This window comes from Helianthus annuus, chromosome 8 (genome assembly GCF_002127325.2).
Source record: "Helianthus annuus cultivar XRQ/B chromosome 8, HanXRQr2.0-SUNRISE, whole genome shotgun sequence".
NCBI lineage: Eukaryota > Viridiplantae > Streptophyta > Magnoliopsida > Asterales > Asteraceae > Helianthus > Helianthus annuus.
Genome location: NC_035440.2, coordinates 19,730,027 through 19,751,473, shown reverse-complemented (window position 1 = coordinate 19,751,473; position 21,447 = coordinate 19,730,027). Strand labels below are relative to the sequence as shown.

The window sequence follows — 21,447 nt, the reverse complement described above, 5'->3', positions numbered from 1 at the left end:
GAGTCATGAAAAGTGATAAATAATAGAATGGTAAACTACCCAAAACAGTTTTGCCAGTGTTACTCTTCCGGCGAATGAAAGGTGTTTCGCCTTCCACTTAGAAACCAGTTGCCAATGCCTAGCTCGCTTCATGTTAACACCGATCAGGATTCCAAGATATGTAAAAGGGAACGTTCCTGCTTCACATTTTAGCATATTTGCAACCCGGTCGATCTGATGTGGCTCCACACCGACTCCAAATAATTGACTTTTTTTTGTGATTTAACTTAAGACCCGTAACAAGATTTACCCACCTTAGGAGCCGTGAGAGACTAACTCGGCTTTATTATCAACATTATAATAAGATTAATCATGGTTAGCATTAATTGACTCGATAATATACATTGAGCTCGGGTTGAGTCGACTCGAATAGATAGTAAGGTAATTATGTAAATATGCATGTACACTAGGGTAAAAAAATAATAAGTTTCCATCTCAATAAGGCTAGAAAAAGCTTTATGAGACTTTTAAGTGTTTAAACTCGAGCTTGACTCGACTTAAATGAAGCCGATTGTGAACCATAAACTCCTAGCATTCTCCAAAAGCAACCATGATATTCACTATTCAGATCAATCTCTCGTCCTCATCGTCTTCTTCCTCGGGTATTTCTGAACTTTGCGCTTTGCCTTCAGTGGCAGGAGTTGCTTCATGGATTTTCATGGTTTCTACAAGAGTTTCTTCTTCTTCAACCCCGGTTTCAACAAGAATGTCTTCTTCTTCAACCCGGTAATAAACCTTGCATAGATCAAAAAATTAATTAACATGAAAAATAGGTGTGTATACAAAGAATGTGGGTGGATGTTTTACCACACAAGTCCGTGGCGGTGAGAGAACTTTGAACGAGTTAGGACGGTTATTGAAGTTTGTTTCCGGAACTCCTGGTAGTCCTTCGGGCGAAGTGAAATGATCAACATCATGACCAACCTAACCAAGAATAGTGAAACGTCTAGTTAACTTAGACTGCGTTTTATTTAAATGGGGTGCAAGATTGACTTTTCAAAGTTAACGGGCTTTCGTTCAAAGTTCAAAATCCCCAAAACCGTATTACCTACCAAGAAAGTTTTTGACTTTTGATTGTTACAATATTATATCACAAGTATCTAGTGGTGGTCATAAAATGTTGAAACCGACTGAACCGAAGCAAATCGACTAGTTCCGACGGTTTGGGATATATACAGTTCGGCCCACGGTTTACAATTTGAAAAACCGGGTTTAACGAGTCAGCCGACAGTTAATGTTTTCGGGACAAAGTAATGAAAACAACTGAGTTAACTATGTATCTAAAAATAATAGATTTGCTTACTCTTCCATGCCCACCGAATTCCCACGCATCGCTGTCCAGAGCAACTCTATATTTCCCCGGTAAATCGCAACCAACTTTGTACCTGTTGTATCATATACTTTTAAATTACCAATTTACCCACGGTATTGATTTTGTAAGTTTGGTCAACAAGAATTCCCTATATTGTTAAAGGTAGGGGTGTGAATTTCTGACACGACCCGAAAACACGACACGAACCTAACACGAAATTCGTGGGTTTGGATTTAGTCTAAACGGGTTCGGGTCAGTTTCAGGTTGAACCCGTTTAGTTAAACGGGTCAGGTTCGGGTCAACCCGGTCGGGTTGGCAGATTGACCCGTTTAACCCATTTATATTAAAATTATATTTTTACAATATGTTTTATTTCATAAGTTGATTAGGTGTGTAATTTTATGTCATAAATATAACTTAAAAAGGGAAATTGACATAATATTTCATAATTTTAATGTAATTTTATTATATAAATTTGTGTTTTTTCGTAGTAGATGTTAATTTTAATATATTAATTTTCTGAAAAAAATTAAAAAATAAAAAATTTCGGGTCGAATGGGTCGGGTTCGGGTCAGACTGAGAATATTCGGGTCGGGTTCGGGTTCATATGTATGACACAATTTTCGGGTTCGGGTCAGGTTCAGGTTCGTCTAAAATTTTCGGGTTTGGGTCGGGTTAAACCCGCCAACCCACGAACACGACCTGTTTAACACCCCTAGTTAAAGGGACGTTTTTGACATTTGACTAACGATCAAACCCTTTATTAAACTACAAATATTGCAATATGCATGCATAGGGTAAAGATGTACATACCCGTCATACGTGTTATCGGGATGGAAATTGAAAACAAACACTAGATCTCCCCTTTCAAACACGATAACCTTGTCTTCTTCATCCGCGCTGCTCACGATCTGTTTGGTTGATGCGAGGAAGGAAAACTTGTCATCGAGCAAGTTCATAGCTCTATCAAATTCGTTCATAAACTGCATTTGAAAACTCACGGGATGGATTTATAAATGTGATCAACTTTAATCATACAATTAGATAAAGAAAAATACAAACCTTGTATCTTAAGTGCTCTGTATCAACAAGTTCCCATTGGCGTCTGCACTTATCGTAGCTCCAATCATTTCCTACTCTCGGGAAATCGATCCACTCGGGATGACCAAACTGTAACAAAACTCGAAAATATTAATACGTTACACATGAGCAAGAAATACATAAATATATACATATATGTTTGTAAATTTACCTCATTTCCCATGAAATTAAGGTAGCCTTCTCCTCCCAGTGCCATTGTTAAAAAATGAACCATCTGCAACACACAATCTAGATATGAATTAGTTCGAATATATATATATATATATATATATATATATATATATATATATATATATATATATATATATAGAGAGAGAGAGAGACCGGTTATTGTACAAATTGCCTTAACGTACGCTGCGTACGAGACACAGTATCAACATGCGCTTTTTTTTGAACATGCGATTTTGGTTTTGCGATATTTTCTTTAACATACAAATTTTTTTAACATGCGAACTTTTTTTTATAACATGCGATCTTTGGTTTTTTACAACATGCGAGATTTCCTTTCTGGGTTTGTAACGTGCGAACTTGCCATAGTGTACGCCAAGTTCTCGAAGTGTGAATTTTGGCTACAAGAAGTGCAATTCTTAGGACATATGGTGAATCATGAAGGTATTCACGTAGATCCTGCTAAGATAGAAGCAATTACCAATTGGAAGGTTCCGCAAACCGCAATGGAAATTAGAAGTTTTATAGGTTTAGCTGGATACTATAGACGGTTTATTAAAGATTTTTCCAAAATAGCTGTACCATTAACTAAGCTAACCTGTAAAGCCATTAAGTTTGAATGGGGACCTAAACAAGAAGAAGCCTTTAGAATCTTGAAGCAAAAATTAACAAATGCTCCAATCTTAGCCTTACCAGAAGGAACTGAAGATTTTGAAATATATTGCGATGCTTCAAAACTAGGATATGGATGTGTGCTTATGCAACGCAAAAAGGTCATTGCATATGCTTCAAGACAATTGAAAAAGCACGAAGAAAATTACACGACTCATGATTTAGAATTAGGAGCTATAATTTTTGCCCTTAAGATATGGAGACATTATCTGTATGGAAGTAAGTTTACTGTTTATACAGATCATAAAAGTTTAAGGTATATATTTGGGCAAAAAGAGTTAAATATGAGGCAAAGAAGATGCATGGAAATCCTGAGTGATTACGACTGTGATATTCAATATCACGAAGGAAAGGCAAACATAGTCGCAGATGCCTTAAGTCGTAAGTATCATGAGAAGCAAAAGCGAGTCCGTGCTCTTAGAATAAATCTACAAGTAGATTTAATGGAACAATTGAAGGAGATTCAGGAAACAGCAATCAAAGATGATGATGAAGGAATGAAAGGTTACATAAAAGAATTGGAACAAGGAAATGATGGAATTTGGAAATTCCACAAAAGCAGAATTTGGGTACCTAAGCAGGGAAATTTAAGATCTAAGATTTTAGAGGAAGCTCATAAATCTAGGTATACTATACACCCAGGAAACAATAAGATGTACCAAGATTTAAGAAAGAATTTCTGGTGGATTGGAATGAAAAAGGATATAGCTAGATATGTTTCTAAATGTTTTACTTGTTCACAAGTTAAAGCAGAACATCAGAAACCTTCAGGTCTACTACAACAATTAGAAATTCCAGTATGGAAGTGGGAACTTATAACAATGGATTTTGTTACTAAGTTACCCAAAACCAGAAAAGGTAACGATGCGATTTGGGTAATTGTGAATCGATTAACCAAATCTGCTCACTTTTTACCTATGAAAGAAACCTTTAGCATGGAAAGATTGGCAAAGTTGTATGTAGATAAGGTCGTATCTTTACATGGAGTTCCACTCTCCATTGTATCAGATAGAGATAGTCGGTTCACTTCCCATTTTTGGAAAAGCTTCCAAGAAGCAATGGGAACTCGACTAAACCTCAGTACTGCATATCATCCACAAACAGACGGGCAAAGTGAAAGGACGATCCAAACTCTAGAAGACATGCTCCGAGCATGTGTAATTGATTTTGGTGGTAATTGGGATAACCATTTACCCTTAATTGAATTCTCCTATAATAATAGTTATCACTCAAGCATCGAAGTTGCTCCATTCGAAGCACTGTATGGACGCAAGTGCAGAACTCCAGTTTGTTGAGCAGAAACAGGAGAAAGTCAATTATCAGGTCCAGAGATTGTACAAGAAACCACAGACAAGATAACTCGAATCAAAGAAAGACTGAAGACGGCTCGAGATCGCCAGAAAAGCTATGCAGACAATCGCCGCAAGCCACTAGAATTCCAGATAGGAGACAAAGTACTTTTGAAAGTCTCTCCTTGGAAAGGAGTAGTACGATTCGGTAAGAAAGGAAAACTAAGCCCAAGATACGTAGGACCATTTCCAGTAATCCAACGTATAGGACCAGTTGCTTATCGATTACAACTACCAGAAGAATTAGCTGGAGTACATGATATATTTCATGTATCCAACCTCAAGAAATGTTTATCAGACGAATCCCTCGTAGTACCTCTTCAAGATATAGAGGTAAATGAAAAGCTGAAATTTGTAGATAAACCACTGCAAATAGAAGACAAGAAAATCAAGTTTCTCAAACACAAACGACTAGTGCTAGTCAAAGTCAAATGGGATTCAAAGAGAGGGCCAGAATACACTTGGGAGTTAGAATCAGAAATGAAGCGGAAATACCCTCATCTATTCCAATAAATCTCGAGGACGAGATTTTTCTTAAAGGTGGGGAGGATGTAACAACTCTCACAAAAAGTAATAATTAGGATATAATTAGTTAATAAGAAAACCCTAATTGAGACCCCCAAGTGATTCTGTATAAACCCTAAAATTTTCAGAACAATCGGAATCAGGATCAGGGCCCCTAAAACTCAGGGGGGGATAAACCTAGTGATAATTATCAATAAAAATTCGTTGTCCAAATTGAATTTCGTTTAAGAGTTGAGTCAGCAAGGCTAGTCCCGAACCCAGCTAGCCTATATAATTAGACTGCTTCCCTTACGGACCGTAAGGGAAATGGCATACGGTCCGTAAGCGTGTCCAAAAATCAGTATAAATAGCAGACATTGGCACTTGCTTTCTGAAGTTAAAACGACGTAAGAATTCTCTGTGTACGTCGAATTATAGCAACAACAGTCCACACCACACACTAATTTACGAAGTGCTGCCACAAAACAGGGGTAATAACTCGATCGCTATTACGATTCATTTTCCGACCGATCAATATATCCAATGGATGTTTAAGTGCCGCCCACATTAGGGTTATACTTTGTCGTTTGTCGTTAATTCGATGAATGTTTAAGTATCGCACTTTGTCGTTCGTTGTGAGAATTTGATCTCGTGAGTTATCGTAAATGCTGTATTGATCACTAACCCGGTTTTGTGTGCATTGTTATTTAAATTAGGTTAACAAGGCTAATCCATACTCTGTCCGTGTTAAATCTGCAATGTGAGTCATTCTCTTTTTATTAAATGTTTTACAATACTCCAAATTATTTTCAGAATTATAATTACAGTGATTAAGTTTATGTAATCACCAAATTACAGCCGGTATGTGGGGTATTGTGCACAATACTACTGTTGTTATCACTTTAGGTGGGCGAACCTAAAATTTAGTGATATTTGTCATTCATTGGGGCAGCCAATGGTGATATGACCACAGTCACAGATTCGGTCAAGTGACAAATATTGTGGGTAGTTGGTTGATATCAGAAACATTGTAATCTCTCTTAATACTGTAAATTATAATAAACGAGTCATTTTAAATAGGATGATTCACTCAGTATTTCCCGCTGACAAAATCTTTTTCAAACATGTTTCAGGTGATCTATTGTAATGCAGGAAAAATGCTGGGGAGCATTTCAAGCTTAAGAAAGTGGCTCATAATAAAATAAAGAAATATGTTTTGTAAAAATAAAGATTTCTCAGTGAAATCCTGTTATTGTAAATTACCGGGTTTATATCCCGAGTTGTGAAATAAAATAATCAGGAAAAGTTTTTAGCTTTAAAAAGATCCTGATGATAAACTTCCGCTGCTAAAATCAATTAAATGGATATCACGGGATTTCTGTCCCGCGACTCCTGAAACGGGTCAAACCGGGTCGGGGCCGTGACAGAAAAAAGGTGGTATCAGAACCACTTAGTTAAGCTAATTAAGTATTTAGAAATACTTAATTTTCCTGATTACTATTATGTGATTATGTGTTTTATTAAACTGACTATTTGTTAGTTACAGTATGGGTAAGCAAAAACTGCTAAATATCTATCTTAAATTAGATAGGTCAGTCAACGAAGAGGGAAGTTCATCCCAAACCAAATCTTCAAAACTCCCTGCAATTTCTGAAGAAGGAATATTTATGCGAAAAGCACAATATGAGAAACCACTTTCTCCTAGAAAAAAGAGTATGATTATTAAGAAAAGTAAAGAGCAAATCCGAGAAAAGAAGATTAAAAAGGAAACCCAGGAATTAATCAATAAATCACCTTGGGAAGACAAGCTAGATGAGAAATGGGCAAATTTGTATATGCTAGCCACTGTAGCAGAACATGCAGATCTTTAAACACCCTAAGTCTAGTAATAACATTTCCCAGTAAATAAATAAATAAATCTGAGTGTGTTCTTTCCTGTTATTTTGTACAAATAGTGTGCAATAAAACTTTAGTGTTTATTTGTTAAACTTTGTTCCAAAATTTTGCCTTAGCATTTTTGTGCATTTTGTATATATGCTACACAGCATGAGTGGGATATCTGAAGCCTTTCAGAACCTCAATCTTTACCCGGTGAATATAGAAGTTTCCAAAGAAATTACTGAATATTTTCCTGATGTGGAACAACCTGTAGAATTCAATGCTCCACCTTTGACAAAGCCAAAACGAAAGAAAAGAAAGAATTATGTATGGGGGAGTTGTATACGTAGGAAAAAGCCAGCTACAAAACTTCCTAAAATAAACAATCCTTTGGAAAAAGGAAAAGAAACTGTAACTAAGGAAAATTCTAAACAGCAGGAGATGGAAACTGAAGTCAAGGAAGATTCTAGGCAAATGGGAATGCAGTTTGAGGAATATTCTAAGGAAATAGAAATGGAAGTTGGACAAGGTTCTAGACTAACTCAGATGGAAATTGGAGAGAGCTCCAATCAAAACCAGGGAATAACTTTTCAGGAGGAAATAGATTTTCTATTAGCAAGCTGTGAGACTATTCAGCCTGTTAATACTAATATTTTTACCTATCCTATTGAAAATCAACTCCCTATGAATTTTGAACCAGCAATCCCAGAACCAATAATTCATTCCCAACCTGTAGGAATGGACGAATGGTGGACGAATGATTGGCAATTTCAAAATATTATCAACGATCCTTATTCCTTTCTTCCACAATTCGATCCAGAACCCCTACTAATCCACCAATGAGTAATGAAAATATGGCTGAACTTCGCCATTATGGTGAAGAATTGATGGATGCAGGAAATAGAATCAGGGAGATAGGGGGACAAATTGCCTGGAAGTATGATGAAAGGGAATTTCGTTTTTAGGACGACAAGTGATGAAAGATAGTAGGATGGTAAAACTATAGTTATGTAGCGAAAGTAATAGTAAAATCAGTCTGTAAATAACTACGAATAAAACTTTGTAAGATATGGGTGTGTAGTGATGCATATTATAACCGATATAAAATGGAACCGAGAAATCGATAGTTTTGACTATACGTGTATTGTAAATTATTTGATTGTTTTTTTTATAATTGCTATTTATTATCTGATTGTTTTCTTTATAGTTGCTATTTATCAGATACTAATAAAAAAATTATATATATTATCAGATGGCAAATATTGGTAATGAATCGGTAAATGAGGTTAATCAATTAGAGCAACATCCAGGGGATCAATATATGACTAGGCAAGATATTGAAAATATTGTTGCTCAAGGGATAGCCAATGCTATTCCAACAATCGTTGCTGCTGTGAAAAGTCCAATCGAACCGCAACACATCGTTCCTAGTAAACGTATTTCTGAAGATAACTTCAGTAATAGTATAAACGGGGGCAATAATCATGTTAATCATGATAATGAATCCCAGCACACGCCGCTCCCTAAGAAACTGAAAGCTGCAACACCTGGTTGCACTTTCAAAGAATTCCTTGCTTGTAAACCCACTGAATTTGCAGGCAATGAAGGGGCAACTGCCTCACTGCGTTGGTTAGAGAAAACCGAAGCAGTAATTGCAATAAGTAAGTGTGCCAAAAATGATCAGGTTATGTACGCATCAAATCTTTTTAAAGAAGGAGCACTCGAATGGTGGAACACTGTGTTACAAGCTAAAGGAAGAAATAGGGCTTATGCTATGACTTGGGAAGAATTTAAGAATCTGGTAGAAAGAAAATTCTGTCCTGAGTATGAAAAGGAACAAATGGCAAATAAGTTCCTAAATCATCGGATGATAGGTGTAGATTGTCGCGGTTATACTTCGACATTCTTTGAATATGCTAGAGTGGTACCAACACTGGCTTCGCCAGAACCGGTACTCATTTCTCGCTATATTTGGGGATTAATTAGCGAAATTCGCAATATCGTTAAAGCTGCGAGACCTCGCACTATTGACGATGCAGTAGAATTAGCTAACACCCTAACTGATGAACTGGTACGCACAAGAGATGAAGACAGGAAAAAGGAACTAGCTCAGAAAATTACCCAAGGATTTCGGGTGGGTAATAGTGGTAATTTCAAGAAAAGAGGAGCAGGGCAATCTTCAACTCTGCCATTCTGCAAAACTTGCAAAAAGAAACATTTCGGAAGATGTAATATAACTTGCAATTTTTGCAAAACTATAGGACATCGTGAAGAAAACTGCAGAAAGAAATCCATAATTTGTTACAATTGTGGAGAAGCCGGACATTTCAAAACAGAATGTCCTAAATTAGTCAAACCAGTAGACAACAAACCCAAGGCAACCGAAGGAGTTACTAAGAAGAATGTCAGGGCATTCCAGCTAACCACTCAAGAAGCCGAGCTCATTCCAGATGTGATAGCTGGTACATTCCTAGTTCACAACGTATACGCAAAAGTATTATTTGACTCGGGTACAAATCAAAGTTTTATAAATACTTTTATTCTGCCAAGCTCTTAAGTTACCATTAACATACATTAGGCAGATTTTTACAGTCGAAACCGCAGATGGGAATTCAGTAAAAATCAATCAGGTTTTGCAAAAAGTAGAAATAGAACTTTCAGGTCATAAATTTGCTGCAAACCTATTACCTATGAAATTAGCTGAATTTGATGTTGTGTTAGGAATAGATTGGTTAATAGCCAACCATGCTCAAATCATTTGTGATAAAAACTCTATAGAAATTCAAACACCTACTGGAGAAGTAATCATGATTACAGGAGATAAACCGCGTAAACCCATGAAGTTCATATCAGTAATGAAAGTTGCTAATTATGAACGAAAACAAGGAATAGTATATATGATTTCAGTAATCATTAGTACTAAGGGTAAAGAACTTAAGGAAATTCCTGTAGTCTCAGAATACCTAGATATATTCCCAGAAGATTTACCTGGATTACCACCAGATAGGGAAGTAGAATTTAGGATTCATCTAATTCCAGGAACTACACCGATAGCCAAGGCACCTTATCGGTTAGCTCCTACCGAAATGTTAGAACTAAAGAAGCAATTAGATGAATTATTAAGCAAAGGATTCATACAACCTAGCTCATCCCCTTGGGGAGCTCCAGTGTTGTTTGTGAAAAAGAAAGATGGATCAATGAGAATGTGTATCGATTATAGAGAGCTAAATAAGGTTACAATTAAGAATCGATACCCATTACCTAGGATTGATGATCTTTTCGATCAATTGCAAGGCGCTAGGTACTTTTCTAAGATAGACTTGCGCTCCGGATATCATCAATTAAAGGTTCAAGAAGAAGACATACCTAAAACTGCTTTTAGAACTAGGTATGGACATTATGAGTTTACAGTCATGCCCTTCGGCTTAACTAATGCACCTGCAGCATTTATGGACATGATGAACAGGATCTGTAAACCATATTTGGATAAATTTGTAATTGTTTTTCATAGACGATATACTTATTTATTCAAAAAGTCAGGACGAACATTGTCAGCACATGCATGCACTCTTAACTTTGTTAAGAAAAGAAAAGTTGTACGCCAAGTTCTCGAAGTGTGAATTTTGGCTACAAGAAGTGCAATTCTTAGGACATATGGTGAATCATGAAGGTATTCACGTAGATCCTGCTAAGATAGAAGCAATTACCAATTGGAAGGTTCCGCAAACCGCAATAGAAATTAGAAGTTTTATAGGTTTAGCTGGATACTATAGACGGTTTATTAAGGATTTTTCCAAAATAGTTGTACCATTAACTAAGCTAACCTGTAAAGCCATTAAGTTTGAATGGGGACCTAAACAAGAAGAAGCCTTTAGAATCTTGAAGCAGAAATTAACAAATGCTCCAATCTTAGCCTTACCAGAAGGAACTGAAGATTTTGAAATATATTGTGATGCTTCAAAACTAGGATATGGATGTGTGCTTATGCAACGCAAAAAGGTCATTGCATATGCTTCAAGACAATTGAAAAAGCATGAAGAAAATTATACGACTCATGATTTAGAATTAGGAGCTATAATTTTTGCCCTTAAGATATGGAGACATTATCTGTATGGAAGTAAGTTTACTGTTTATACAGATCATAAAAGTTTAAGGTATATATTTGGGCAAAAAGAGTTAAATATGAGGCAAAGAAGATGCATGGAAATCCTGAGTGATTACGACTGTGATATTCAATATCACGAAGGAAAGGCAAACATAGTCGCAGATGCCTTAAGTCGTAAGTATCATGAGAAGCAAAAGCGAGTCCGTGCTCTTAGAATAAATCTACAAGTAGATTTAATGGAACAATTGAAGGAGATTCAGGAAACAGCAATCAAAGATGATGATGAAGGAATGAAATGTTACATAAAAGAATTGGAACAAGGAAATGATGGAATTTGGAAATTCCACAAAAGCAGAATTTGGGTACCTAAGCAGGGAAATTTAAGATCTAAGATTTTAGAGGAAGCTCATAAATCTAGGTATACTATACACCCAGGAAACAATAAGATGTACCAAGATTTAAGAAAGAATTTCTGGTGGATTGGAATGAAAAAGGATATAGCTAGATATGTTTCTAAATGTTTTTACTTGTTCACAAGTTAAAGCAGAACATCAGAAACCTTCAGGTCTACTACAACAATTAGAAATGCCAGTATGGAAGTGGGAACTTATAACAATGGATTTTGTTACTAAGTTACCCAAAACCAGAAAAGGTAACGATGCGATTTGGGTAATTGTGGACCGATTAACCAAATCTGCTCACTTTTTACCTATGAAAGAAACCTTTAGCATGGAAAGATTGGCAAAGTTGTATGTAGATAAGGTCGTATCTTTACATGGAGTTCCACTCTCCATTGTATCAGATAGAGATAGTCGGTTCACTTCCCATTTTTGGAAAAGCTTCCAAGAAGCAATGGGAACTCGACTAAACCTCAGTACTGCATATCATCCACAAACAGACGGGCAAAGTGAAAGGACGATCCAAACTCTAGAAGACATGCTCCGAGCATGTGTAATTGATTTTGGTGGTAATTGGGATAACCATTTACCCTTAATTGAATTCTCCTATAATAATAGTTATCACTCAAGCATCGAAGCTGCTCCATTCGAAGCACTGTATGGGCGCAAGTGCAGAACTCCAGTTTGTTGAGCAGAAACAGGAGAAAGTCAATTATCAGGTCCAGAGATTGTACAAGAAACCACAGACAAGATAACTCGAATCAAAGAAAGACTGAAGACGGCTCGAGATCGCCAGAAAAGCTATGCAGACAATCGCCGCAAGCCACTAGAATTCCAGATAGGAGACAAAGTACTTTTGAAAGTCTCTCCTTGGAAAGGAGTAGTACGATTCGGTAAGAAAGGAAAACTAAGCCCAAGATACGTAGGACCATTTCCAGTAATCCAACGTATAGGACCAGTTGCTTATCGATTACAACTACCAGAAGAATTAGCTGGAGTACATGATATATTTCATGTATCCAACCTCAAGAAATGTTTATCAGACGAATCCCTCGTAGTACCTCTTCAAGATATAGAGGTAAATGAAAAGCTGAAATTTGTAGAGAAACCACTGCAAATAGAAGACAAGAAAATCAAGTTTCTCAAACACAAACGACTAGTGCTAGTCAAAGTCAAATGGGATTCAAAGAGAGGGCCAGAATACACTTGGGAGTTAGAATCAGAAATGAAGCGGAAATACCCTCATCTATTCCAATAAATCTCGAGGACGAGATTTTTCTTAAAGGTGGGGAGGATGTAACAACTCTCACAAAAAGTAATAATTAGGATATAATTAGTTAATAAGAAAACCCTAATTGAGACCCCCAAGTGATTCTGTATAAACCCTAAAATTTTCAGAACAATCGGAATCAGGATCAGGGCCCCTAAAACTCAGGGGGGGATAAACCTAGTGATAATTATCAATAAAAATTCGTTGTCCAAATTGAATTTCGTTTAAGAGTTGAGTCAGCAAGGCTAGTCCCGAACCCAGCTAGCCTATATAATTAGACTGCTTCCCTTACGGACCGTAAGGGAAATGGCATACGGTCCGTAAGCGTGTCCAAAAATCAGTATAAATAGCAGACATTGGCACTTGCTTTCTGAAGTTAAAACGACGTAAGAATTCTCTGTGTACGTCGAATTATAGCAACAACAGTCCACACCACACACTAATTTACGAAGTGCTGCCACAAACAGGGTAATAACTCGATCGCTATTACGATTCATTTTCCGACCGATCAATATATCCAATGGACGTTTAAGTGCCGCCCACATTAGGGTTATACTTTGTCATTTGTCGTTAATTCGATGAATGTTTAAGTATCGCACTTTGTCGTTCGTTGTGAGAATTTGATCTCGTGAGTTATCGTAAATGCTGTATTGATCACTAACCCGGTTTTGTGTGCATTGTTATTTAAATTAGGTTAACAAGGCTAATCCATATTCTGTCCGTGTTAAATCTGCAATGTGAGTCATTCTCTTTTTATTAAATGTTTTACAATACTCCAAATTATTTTCAGAATTATAATTACAGTGATTAAGTTTATGTAATCACCAAATTACAGCCGGTATGTGGGGTATTGTGCACAATACTACTGTTGTTATCACTTTAGGTGGGCGAACCTAAAATTTAGTGATATTCGTCATTCATTGGGGCAGCCAATGGTGATATGACCACAGTCACAGATTCGGTCAAGTTTCAAATATTGTGGGTAGCTGGTTGATGTCAGAAACATTGTAATCTCTATTAATACTGTAAATTATAATAAACGAGTCATTTTAAATAGGATGATTCACTCAGTATTTCCCGCTGACAAAATCTTTTTCAAACATGTTTCAGGTGATCTATTGTAATGCAGGAAAAATGCTGGGGAGCATTTCAAGCTTAAGAAAGTGGCTCATAATAAAATAAAGAAATATGTTTTGTAAAAATAAAGATTTCTCAGTGAAATCCTGTTATTATAAATTACCGGGTTTATATCCCGAGTTGTGAAATAAAATAATCAGGAAAAGTTTTTAGCTTTAAAAAGATCCTGATGATAAACTTCCGCTGCTAAAATCAATTAAATGGATATCACGGGATTTCTGTCCCGCGACTCCTGAAACGAGTCAAACCGGGTCGGGGCCGTGACAGAAAAAAGGTGGTATCAGAGCCACTGAGTTAAGCTAATTAAGTATTTAGAAATACTTAATTTTCCTGATTACTATTATGTGATTATGTGTTTTATTAAACTGACTATTTGTTAGTTACAGTATGGGTAAGCAAAAACTGCTAAATATCTATCTTAAATTAGATAGGTCAGTCAACGAAGAGGGAAGTTCATCCCAAACCAAATCTTCAAAACTCCCTGCAATTTCTGAAGAAGGAATATTTATGCGAAAAGCACAATATGAGAAACCACTTTCTCCTAGAAAAAAGAGTATGATTATTAAGAAAAGTAAAGAGCAAATCCGAGAAAAGAAGATTAAAAAGGAAACCCAGGAATTAATCAATAAATCACCTTGGGAAGACAAGCTAGATGAGAAATGGGCAAATTTGTATATGCTAGCCACTGTAGCAGAACATGCAGATCTTTAAACACCCTAAGTCTAGTAATAACATTTCCCAGTAAATAAATAAATAAATCTGAGTGTGTTCTTTCCTGTTATTTTGTACAAATAGTGTGCAATAAAACTTTAGTGTTTATTTGTTAAACTTTGTTCCAAAATTTTGCCTTAGCATTTTTGTGCATTTTGTATATATGCTACACAGCATGAGTGGGATATCTGAAGCCTTTCAGAACCTCAATCTTTACCCGGTGAATATAGAAGTTTCCAAAGAAATTACTGAATATTTTCCTGATGTGGAACAACCTGTAGAATTCAATGCTCCACCTTTGACAAAGCCAAAACGAAAGAAAAGAAAGAATTATATATGGGGGAGTCGTATACGTAGGAAAAAGCCAGCTACAAAACTTCCTAAATAAACAATCCTTTGGAAAAGGAAAAGAAACTGTAACTAAGGAAAATTCTAAACAGCAGGAGATGGAAACTGAAGTCAAGGAAGATTCTAGGCAAATGGGAATGCAGTTTGAGGAATATTCTAAGGAAATAGAAATGGAAGTTGGACAAGGTTCTAGACTAACTCAGATGGAAATTGGGGAGAGCTCCAATCAAAACCAGGGAATAACTTTTCAGGAGGAAATAGATTTTCTATTAGCAAGCTGTGAGACTATTCAGCCTGTTAATACTAATATTTTTACCTATCCTATTGAAAATCAACTCCCTATGAATTTTGAACCAGCAATCCCAGAACCAATAATTCATTCCCAACCTGTAGGAATGGACGAATGGTGGACGAATGATTGGCAATTTCAAAATATTGTCAACGATCCTTATTCCTTTCTTCCACAATTCGATCCAGAACCCCTACCTAATCCACCAATGAGTAATGAAAATATGGCTGAACTTCGCCATTTTGGTGAAGAATTGATGGATGCAGGAAATAGAATCAGGGAGATAGGGGGACAAATTGCCTGGAAGTATGATGAAAGGGAATTTCGTTTTTAGGACGACAAGTGATGAAAGATAGTAGGATGGTAAAACTATAGTTATGTAGCAAAAGTAATAGTAAAATCAGTCTGTAAATAACTACGAATAAAACTTTGTAAGATATGGGTGTGTAGTGATGCATATTATAACCGATATAAAATGGAACCGAGAAATCGATAGTTTTGACTATACGTGTATTGTAAATTATTTGATTGTTTTTTTTATAATTGCTATTTATTATCTGATTGTTTTCTTTATAGTTGCTATTTATCAGATACTAATAAAAAATTATATATATTATCAGATGGCAAACATTGGTAATGAATCGGTAAATGAGGTTAATCAATTAGAGCAACATCCAGGGGATCAATATATGACTAGGCAAGATATTGAAAATATTGTTGCTCAAGGGATAGCCAATGCTATTCCAACAATCGTTGCTGCTGTGAAAAGTCCAATCGAACCGCAACACATCGTTCCTAGTAAACGTATTTCTGAAGATAACTTCAGTAATAGTATAAACGGGGGCAATAATCATGTTAATCATGATAATGAATCCCAGCACACGCCGCTCCCTAAGAAACTGAAAGCTGCAACACCTGGTTGCACTTTCAAAGAATTCCTTGCTTGTAAACCCACTGAATTTGCAGGCAATGAAGGGGCAACTGCCTCACTGCGTTGGTTAGAGAAAACCGAAGCAGTAATTGCAATAAGTAAGTGTGCCAAAAATGATCAGGTTATGTACGCATCAAATCTTTTTAAAGAAGGAGCACTCGAATGGTGGAACACTGTGTTACAAGCTAAAGGAAGAAATAGGGCTTATGCTATGACTTGGGAAGAATTTAAGAATCTGGTAGAAAGAAAATTCTGTCCTGAGTATGAAAAGGAACAAATGGCAAATAAGTTCCTAAATCATCGGATGATAGGTGTAGATTGTCGCGGTTATACTTCGACATTCTTTGAATATGCTAGAGTGGTACCAACACTGGCTTCGCCAGAACCGGTACTCATTTCTCGCTATATTTGGGGATTAATTAGCGAAATTCGCAATATCGTTAAAGCTGCGAGACCTCGCACTATTGACGATGCAGTAGAATTAGCTAACACCCTAACTGATGAACTGGTACGCACAAGAGATGAAGACAGGAAAAAGGAACTAGCTCAGAAAATTACCCAAGGATTTCGGGTGGGTAATAGTGGTAATTTCAAGAAAAGAGGAGCAGGGCAATCTTCAACTCTGCCATTCTGCAAAACTTGCAAAAAGAAACATTTCGGAAGATGTAATATAACTTGCAATTTTTGCAAAACTATAGGACATCGTGAAGAAAACTGCAGAAAGAAATCCATAATTTGTTACAATTGTGGAGAAGCCGGACATTTCAAAACAGAATGTCCTAAATTAGTCAAACCAGTAGACAACAAACCCAAGGCAACCGAAGGAGTTACTAAGAAGAATGTCAGGGCATTCCAGCTAACCACTCAAGAAGCCGAGCTCATTCCAGATGTGATAGCTGGTACATTCCTAGTTCACAACGTATACGCAAAAGTATTATTTGACTCGGGTACAAATCAAAGTTTTATAAATACTTTATTCTGCCAAGCTCTTAAGTTACCATTAACCTACATTAGGCAGATTTTTACAGTCGAAACCGCAGATGGGAATTCAGTAAAAATCAATCAGGTTTTGCAAAAAGTAGAAATAGAACTTTCAGGTCATAAATTTGCTGCAAACCTATTACCTATGAAATTAGCTGAATTTGATGTTGTGTTAGGAATAGATTGGTTAATAGCCAACCATGCTCAAATCATTTGTGATAAAAACTCTATAGAAATTCAAACACCTACTGGAGAAGTAATCATGATTACAGGAGATAAACCGCGTAAACCCATGAAGTTCATATCAGTAATGAAAGTTGCTAATTATGAACGAAAACAAGGAATAGTATATATGATTTCAGTAATCATTAGTACTAAGGGTAAAGAACTTAAGGAAATTCCTGTAGTCTCAGAATACCTAGATATATTCCCAGAAGATTTACCTGGATTACCACCAGATAGGGAAGTAGAATTTAGGATTCATCTAATTCCAGGAACTACACCGATAGCCAAGGCACCTTATCGGTTAGCTCCTACCGAAATGTTAGAACTAAAGAAGCAATTAGATGAATTATTAAGCAAAGGATTCATACAACCTAGCTCATCCCCTTGGGGAGCTCCAGTGTTGTTTGTGAAAAAGAAAGATGGATCAATGAGAATGTGTATCGATTATAGAGAGCTAAATAAGGTTACAATTAAGAATCGATACCCATTACCTAGGATTGATGATCTTTTCGATCAATTGCAAGGCGCTAGGTACTTTTCTAAGATAGACTTGCGCTCCGGATATCATCAATTAAAGGTTCAAGAAGAAGACATACCTAAAACTGCTTTTAGAACTAGGTATGGACATTATGAGTTTACAGTCATGCCCTTCGGCTTAACTAATGCACCTGCAGCATTTATGGACATGATGAACAGGATCTGTAAACCATATTTGGATAAATTTGTAATTGTTTTCATAGACGATATACTTATTTATTCAAAAAGTCAGGACGAACATTGTCAGCACTTGCATGCACTCTTAACTTTGTTAAGAAAAGAAAAGTTGTACGCCAAGTTCTCGAAGTGTGAATTTTGGCTACAAGAAGTGCAATTCTTAGGACATATGGTGAATCATGAAGGTATTCACGTAGATCCTGCTAAGATAGAAGCAATTACCAATTGGAAGGTTCCGCAAACCGCAATAGAAATTAGAAGTTTTATAGGTTTAGCTGGATACTATAGACGGTTTATTAAGGATTTTTCCAAAATAGCTGTACCATTAACTAAGCTAACCTGTAAAGCCATTAAGTTTGAATGGGGGACCTAAACAAGAAGAAGCCTTTAGAATCTTGAAGCAGAAATTAACAAATGCTCCAATCTTAGCCTTACCAGAAGGAACTGAAGATTTTGAAATATATTGTGATGCTTCAAAACTAGGATATGGATGTGTGCTTATGCAACGCAAAAAGGTCATTGCATATGCTTCAAGACAATTGAAAAAGCACGAAGAAAATTATACGACTCATGATTTAGAATTAGGAGCTATAATTTTTGCCCTTAAGATATGGAGACATTATCTGTATGGAAGTAAGTTTACTGTTTATACAGATCATAAAAGTTTAAGGTATATATTTGGGCAAAAAGAGTTAAATATGAGGCAAAGAAGATGCATGGAAATCCTGAGTGATTACGACTGTGATATTCAATATCACGAAGGAAAGGCAAACATAGTCGCAGATGCCTTAAGTCGTAAGTATCATGAGAAGCAAAAGCGAGTCCGTGCTCTTAGAATAAATCTACAAGTAGATTTAATGGAACAATTGAAGGAGATTCAGGAAACAGCAATCAAAGATGATGATGAAGGAATGAAAGGTTACATAAAAGAATTGGAACAAGGAAATGATGGAATTTGGAAATTCCACAAAAGCAGAATTTGGGTACCTAAGCAGGGAAATTTAAGATCTAAGATTTTAGAGGAAGCTCATAAATCTAGGTATACTATACACCCAGGAAATAATAAGATGTACCAAGATTTAAGAAAGAATTTCTGGTGGATTGGAATGAAAAAGGATATAGCTAGATATGTTTCTAAATGTTTTACTTGTTCACAAGTTAAAGCAGAACATCAGAAACCTTCAGGTCTACTACAACAATTAGAAATTCCAGTATGGAAGTGGGAACTTATAACAATGGATTTTGTTACTAAGTTACCCAAAACCAGAAAAGGTAACGATGCTATTTGGGTAATTGTGGATCGATTAACCAAATCTGCTCACTTTTTACCTATGAAAGAAACCTTTAGCATGGAAAGATTGGCAAAGTTGTATGTAGATAAGGTCGTATCTTTACATGGAGTTCCACTCTCCATTGTATCAGATAGAGATAGTCGGTTCACTTCCCATTTTTGGAAAAGCTTCCAAGAAGCAATGGGAACTCGACTAAACCTCAGTACTGCATATCATCCACAAACAGACGGGCAAAGTGAAAGGACGATCCAAACTCTAGAAGACATGCTCCGAGCATGTGTAATTGATTTTGGTGGTAATTGGGATAACCATTTACCCTTAATTGAATTCTCCTATAATAATAGTTATCACTCAAGCATCGAAGCTGCTCCATTCGAAGCACTGTATGGACGCAAGTGCAGAACTCCAGTTTGTTGAGCAGAAACAGGAGAAAGTCAATTATCAGGTCCAGAGATTGTACAAGAAACCACAGACAAGATAACTCGAATCAAAGAAAGACTGAAGACGGCTCGAGATCGCCAGAAAAGCTATGCAGACAATCGCCGCAAGCCACTAAAATTCCAGATAGGAGACAAAGTACTTTTGAAAGTCTCTCCTTGGAAAGGAGTAGTACGATTCGGTAAGAAAGGAAAACTAAGCCCAAGATACGTAGGACCATTTCCAGTAATCCAACGTATAGGACCAGTTGCTTATCGATTACAACTACCAGAAGAATTAGCTGGAGTACATGATATATTTCATGTATCCAACCTCAAGAAATGTTTATCAGACGAATCCCTCGTAGTACCTCTTCAAGATATAGAGGTAAATGAAAAGCTGAAATTTGTAGAGAAACCACTGCAAATAGAAGACAAGAAAATCAAGTTTCTCAAACACAAACGACTAGTGCTAGTCAAAGTCAAATGGGATTCAAAGAGAGGGCCAGAATACACTTGGGAGTTAGAATCAGAAATGAAGCGGAAATACCCTCATCTATTCCAATAAATCTCGAGGACGAGATTTTTCTTAAAGGTGGGGAGGATGTAACAACTCTCACAAAAAGTAATAATTAGGATATAATTAGTTAATAAGAAAACCCTAATTGAGACCCCCAAGTGATTCTGTATAAACCCTAAAATTTTCAGAACAATCGGAATCAGGATCAGGGCCCCTAAAACTCAGGGGGGGATAAACCTAGTGATAATTATCAATAAAAATTCATTGTCCAAATTGAATTTCGTTTAAGAGTTGAGTCAGCAAGGCTAGTCCCGAACCCAGCTAGCCTATATAATTAGACTGCTTCCCTTACGGACCGTAAGGGAAATGGCATACGGTCCGTAAGCGTGTCCAAAAATCAGTATAAATAGCAGACATTGGCACTTGCTTTCTGAAGTTAAAACGACGTAAGAATTCTCTGTGTACGTCGAATTATAGCAACAACAGTCCACACCACACACTAATTTACGAAGTGCTGCCACAAAACAGGGTAATAACTCGATCGCTATTACGATTCATTTTCCGACCGATCAATATATCCAATGGACGTTTAAGTGCCGCCCACATTAGGGTTATACTTTGTCGTTTGTCGTTAATTCGATGAATGTTTAAGTATCGCACTTTGTCGTTCGTTGTGAGAATTTGATCTCATGAGTTATCGTAAATGCTGTATTGATCACTAACCCGGTTTTGTGTGCATTGTTATTTAAATTAGGTTAACAAGGCTAATCCATATTCTGTCCGTGTTAAATCTGCAATGTGAGTCATTCTCTTTTTATTAAATGTTTTACAATACTCCAAATTATTTTCAGAATTATAATTACAGTGATTAAGTTTATGTAATCACCAAATTACAGCCGGTATGTGGGGTATTGTGCACAATACTACTGTTGTTATCACTTTAGGTGGGCGAACCTAAAATTTAGTGATATTCGTCATTCATTGGGGCAGCCAATGGTGATATGACCACAGTCACAGATTCGGTCAAGTGACAAATATTGTGGGTAGTTGGTTGATATCAGAAACATTGTAATCTCTCTTAATACTG

The 21,447-nt window shown here is 36.5% G+C and overlaps 1 protein-coding gene across 1 annotated transcript in view; it reads right to left on the bottom strand.

Moving 5' to 3' along the window:
* Positions 1-325: 325 nt before the first annotated feature.
* Positions 326-21,447, bottom strand: part of LOC110899111 (1,4-alpha-glucan-branching enzyme 1, chloroplastic/amyloplastic) — a 31,804-nt gene continuing 10,682 nt past the window's right edge. Inside the window, exons 9-13 of the mRNA XM_022145989.2 lie at positions 2,414-2,521; positions 2,165-2,334; positions 1,343-1,424; positions 847-963; positions 326-774 (exon numbers count right to left, since the gene is read on the bottom strand). Coding sequence (XP_022001681.2) covers positions 604-774; positions 847-963; positions 1,343-1,424; positions 2,165-2,334; positions 2,414-2,521 — 648 coding nt within the window. The 3' untranslated portion in view covers positions 326-603. The remainder of the gene's footprint in view (positions 775-846; positions 964-1,342; positions 1,425-2,164; positions 2,335-2,413; positions 2,522-21,447) is intronic.